This window comes from Cariama cristata, unplaced genomic scaffold (genome assembly GCF_000690535.1).
Source record: "Cariama cristata isolate BGI_N322 unplaced genomic scaffold, ASM69053v1 scaffold14312, whole genome shotgun sequence".
In the NCBI taxonomy this organism is placed as follows: domain Eukaryota; kingdom Metazoa; phylum Chordata; class Aves; order Cariamiformes; family Cariamidae; genus Cariama; species Cariama cristata.
The window spans coordinates 9,772-15,311 of NW_009602235.1; the positions used below are offsets into that span (position 1 = coordinate 9,772).

The 5,540-nt window shown below is 42.7% G+C and overlaps 1 protein-coding gene across 1 annotated transcript in view; it reads right to left on the minus strand.

Moving 5' to 3' along the window:
• Positions 1-425: 425 nt before the first annotated feature.
• Positions 426-5,540, minus strand: part of LEPR (leptin receptor) — a 34,958-nt gene continuing 29,843 nt past the window's right edge. The window contains 2 exon segments of the mRNA XM_009694679.1: positions 426-761; positions 763-1,236. Of these exon segments, the coding sequence (XP_009692981.1) occupies positions 426-761; positions 763-1,236 (810 nt within the window).

Genomic DNA, 5,540 nt, shown 5'->3' on the forward strand with positions numbered 1-5,540 from the left:
AGAGGGCTTACAAAGCTGTCGGCGGCTCTGCCTCTGCCCTGGGGACGGAGCGCAGCCCGGCAGAGCGCTCACCGCGCATTAGCACAGACCGCCCTTGGGTCTTGGTGGAACCGCTACAGCACTGAGTCCAATGTCAAGTGCGGTTCTTCGCTGGGCTGCTCAGACTCCTAAGAGGCATCAACAATAGGTGATTTGGCACCAGAGGCTAATTTGAACACAATCAAATCTCTAAAGAAAGGTCCCACATTTGAAAATTAGGTCAAGAAAGGGAATTTCTTCCTACTAAAATCCTGGCACTCAAATGTAGAACCAGTTACCCAGCTTTAAAACAGCAGAGCTCCTGAAAGAAGTCAGGAGAGGGAAAAACAGGGGAGCGTATCGACACCTAAAAAAACATTAAGGGTATCAAATTATGGTGCGATGCCTTAAGAGTTTTTCTCTGTGGTCTCTTGCACCTTGGCAGCAGTCATCTGAAACTGTGGCATGTATGGCACAATGGTTTTATATTTAAGGCTACGTTGTATAAACGTGTTTAAGTTAGGCGGTGCATGCTGAAGAAACCCCACATCTTTGAGCAGATCAGTTGTATGGAACTGACACATCAACTGGGAACTTTCTGTTAAAAAAATGTCATCTTCTCTTTTTTCCAATGATGTTACACCTAGGTAATACAGGCTCCGCTCGGGACTATCTCTGTCTGTGAAAGTGTCATCCTGGTCTGAAGGCTCTGAAAATCCCTCCGAAGAAATAAGGGAAAGGGAAAAAAATGGGCTGCCTGCCAGGCGGTTCGGGTAACAGGAGAAAAGCCCCGTTTCCCACCTCCCAAGAGCTACCGGAGAAGGCGCCTGTAACTAAGGAATCTTCAGCTAAGAAGCATCTCTCAAAACAGCTTCTTCGATTCATTTTCTGTTCATAAAGCCCACTTGATCTGCAGTTACTAATAATAGTAGCGTATTTAATGTCGGACTGCCTTGTCATTTCTTCACCGATTTGGTCATCGTGGGAGCTCTCGGAGAAGCTGCTGCTATTGAAGTGGCTGCTAGAGCACGCAGAGTCATGTTCAGAGTCTTGAATTTTTGTAAACATTGAATCAATTACTAAAAATTCTTGCGTGTCTTCTTTTTTCACGGCTTTAGTAACACTGATGTCTTCCAGCACGATTTCTGGCTCCAGAAGAAGAGGCTCAAACGACATCACTTCGGGGTGCTTGATAAAAAGATGCTCAAAAGTTTCAGGCTAGAAGAAAAGATATATTTTAATGCTCATCTATTAATTAATAGCTTTATTTCAGTATGAAGCTACCAATTTTAAGAATCACAGACAAAACTCCCATCGTTTTAGTACAAGTCTATAGTTGAAAATCCTCTAAAACCACATTTCCTCTTTTCTTTATGTCTGCCTGTAGGTGAAGACTTAAGTGACAAGACAAAAAAGCGAGCACCTGTTTGTGTGCTGAGCGCTGCAAAGCAAGCGTTGTGTGAAGTGCCCGGTACTCCGGCCACGGCGGCCTGTCACTGAAGCTGAAACAGCAGCAGCTGAACGGTCCCCGTTCATTTAAACATTAATAAACATGCACCTATTATTAAAAACACACGCAGGTGCTTTGCAAGACAAAGGTCTTACACCCTTACATGTCCTTGGCTTTTAATTTAGATTCTATAAACAATAGACTTAATCATTTACATGTGAACTAAAGTAACTTTCCCCGCTAGGATTTTATTTTTTAGGGTCAAATTCAGCCTTTCTGTAGTATGTTTAGAGCATTCCTGTCTGAACAGCAGCTGTAGGTTTGGACTGTATGAAGAGAAAAAGTCATTTATTTTGGAGAAACGTATGCTTTACTACTACCTAACACATACGCATGTAAAATATACAACAGCATGAACTGACAGCAAAACTGGAACTCCTTGCTACAACGGAAAATTCACTTGAAAAACATATAGCTCCTAATGAATTCAAGACAAAACAAATAGATAAAAAAAGATTTTGGTATATTAGCAAACCCTGCTTTACAGCAGGAAAGCTGCCAAAACAACTAGGAACATGTCAAAATACTTAGACTAGCACACAATTATAGGGAAGAGTATACTAACTTGCATATCTTAGGCTACTACTTTAGTCTAGACTAGCTATCAGTAACGCCTGTGGCCTCACGTGGCAAAGCTGGCAAGCCGGTTTCTAACCACGTTGGTACTTGCCCCGCACAAATCCATCGCCTTCCCACACAGAAACCAACCTGCAGGCTGGAATCTCTCCTGGTCTCCAAAATAAAGTCAATAACCACACACAAAATTAACCGGTTCCCGAAAGGAGATGTAGGCCACTGCTATACTGTATACATCAAGCCATAGTAATCGTAACTGATATTGCCCAACAAAAGCTATTTTCCCTCTCGCAGGTTTGCTGCGCATCGACCCAAGGGCACAGGCACTGCTGCGCCCAAGCAGACCACCCATCGGCTCAGCGTACATTGCCCACAGCAGCATTTTCAAATGGGAGACACATAGTTGCAGAGAGCTTTTGAACAACCAAAAAAAACATGTTTCCTCCCAATACACCTGCCCTCCTACAACCAGCAGCGGGTTTTATCCTGAGCGGAGATGGTTTATATTCCTTCCAAAATCCCACCCCCAGTATCTGCTCTTACAAATGCATCTGGGTACCACAGAAACCATACAGATAACACTGCCTGCAAAGATTAAATACATCACATTCAAAGACAGGTATGTTGTTTGGCAAAGGCCACCATCTCGGACACATCACTTATTAAAACATGTCAGATATTTAATCAAATACAGTGCATAATCCAACATCCTGAGAAAATGTAAAACTAGCGTATCAGCAATTACAGAGCAAGCTGAGTGAACAGTGCTGTGTTGCCACAGTATATGCACGTGTGGTATAATTTGGGCACAAACTGTGTTCAACAACAGGCAAAGCAGTTCCATAAAACTCGGGAGAAAAGTCAGTCTCAGGTCACCAGTTCCCAAACTTTGCTGACCAGATGAAACTAGATCCAAAGAAACAAGGAATTTCAAGCAACATTGTATTTTGCTCTCCTCTCCAGTCTAGGTTTTAAGTTGTATTTCTCTCATTAGCGATAGACCACCTCCAAACTGTAAGCCAGCTACCACACCCCAGACAGGTTAAAGTCAAAATTACTTTGCACTCCAGTTGCTGAACACAGATATATCAAAATACACTACTGGCCTAATTCTGCCATGACCACATTTTGACTTTCACATATATTTAACTTTACACATTGCAAATCAGCCCACGGACATAGTAGGGTAATTTAGATATGCACGAGTCTTTGCAAGATGGATATTAATTTCCCTTGAAAATATTTGTAGTTGTGTTTAAGTAATGCCTCTAACATTAGGTCCTAAAGCCTTTTTATTTACTATTTTATTCAGCAAATAAGAGGAATTTTTATTGTTTTGACATTATGCACACATGCAAAGGCTTGCAAGACAGAGTCAAGACGTCAGACTTGCCTGTTTTAGATTATAATTTCAAACTCTTGCTGCTGTGAGCAATACAATCAGGGTAAAATAATACTCTATAAATGCAGTTCTGGAGTACCAAATGTGCCATACTGAATATACACAGTAATGATCAGATGTTGACTGAAGGATTTAATATCGATATGTACCAGGACAAGACAGGAGTTCTGCAGCAAATGCCTTCAGAAAGACGTGAGAGCTTTCCAGCAGTGGTATATAGGCTATGTATGTAATCAATGCTTGCTGCAACTAAGGAAGAATACCATACATGTACTGTACGCTGCTTTGTCTACTGGAAATTCCATGTGCACATACAAAAGCAGGATTTGGCCCTAAAAATATGGTTTCAAAGAACGTGTTCTGGCCTTGGACACTCATGAAGTTGTTGAGAGATGACTATGCTCATCTGAGGACAGGCACTGTGCTTTCAGCGCCATTAACATTAAGCAACACGTTCCAGTATGATTAGTACAACGTAGGGAAGAGGCACGCTTTCTACTGCATAACAAGCTGTCAAAAATCATGTCAAACTTCAATTTCTTTCATACTTGCATGCATCATTTCTTTCCCATTAATTTTGGAACAAGGCACATGAATATGGAGCAGTATCACCAGGGCACCAGCTTTACCCTCCTCTCCTAGTTAAAACTTCATCAACTTTCATACACTTATTTCGGCTCTACCACTCGGCGAGGAGAATCATTTCCAACATGCTAAATCCCCCACACAAACTTCATGCACCTCTGCAATCGGGGACAGTGAGGATTGTCACGAGCTCCTTTTGCTACCAATGAAAAGATTAAAAAGACAAATACAGGTGCACCAGCGCAACTTCTTCTCCTGCAATTAACAGCTATTCAAAGAGCCCAGCCCTTCCAGGGATGCAGCCACGGAAGCAGACCTGTCCGACTGGTCTGGGATTTCACAGCCTGTGCAAGTAGAACACACGTGGCTCTCTAAGCCGAGCCAGCGGCACAGGCTCTGCCAACGCCAGCCAACGGGACTGCTGCCACGAGGCTGGAGAACACCCCCTCCTCGCTCCATCCGACCACCACTGCATCTTCCCCAACAGAAGGGTTGCCAGGAGCTTCCTTTAACATTAAAACATACTGCTCTGATGCACCATGCTGTAAGTACTTTAGCATATTAAAAAGCCATAAAAAATGATCAGTATAAAAATAAGCAGAAACTGCCCTAACACCACCAAAATCAGATTTTCCTGGAGGATTTCTGGCTTGTTTTTTCAAAGACAGGTCTAATGTTACGAGACTATTCAGGCACCGGCGTTGGTGTGGCTGCATGTTTAAATGATAACAAATAAAGAAGCCATATAAACAACAGGCACATTGGTATTTTCAGGAAAAAGTAAGCAAGCAAAAAGCCAGTAAGACACAGCACACACCCAGTTTTTGCATTCTCTGAGTTGCTGCTGCACCCAGATGCATGTAAAAAGTTCAAAAGCCTTTAACGGGACAACCAAGTACTTGTGCAAGTAAGAGATTTGATCACTTTGATGTGCCTGGAGTCAGTGGAAACTCCCAAGCTAGCTCTCAATTAGAACAAATACTCCATTAGAATTTAAAAAAACCACACTTTCAAGTGAAGCCAGTAACTGGGCAGATCTTGCACTCAAGCTGGATCAATCCCAAACCACTCTGAAGTCTCCGTTTCCACGGCTGCATCCTGGGAAGGGCCAGGCTCTTTCAACTCCTTTTGAGAGCCAGGGCTTGAAAGCGTTCAGCCCTTTGCAAGTCACAGCCTTAGTCAGCAGGGCAGTAAATAAAGGTTAAAAATATCAAATCAAAAGTCAGCGCTTCTGCCTGTGCAAGTGACCAACCATGTTTGGGTCTGTAACACGGCACTTGCTAGTTTTTGCGAGAGCGTTTTAGATTTTTGACAGAGCTACTTCCAGGATTCAGTGCATTTAAACAAATCAGCATTGTATTGTGTCTGTGCTTCCTGTCTTCTGAATATAAATAGAAAAGTCTTCTAACAATTCTGTATAGAAAGCCTGGGAGCTGGCCCAATGGTTCA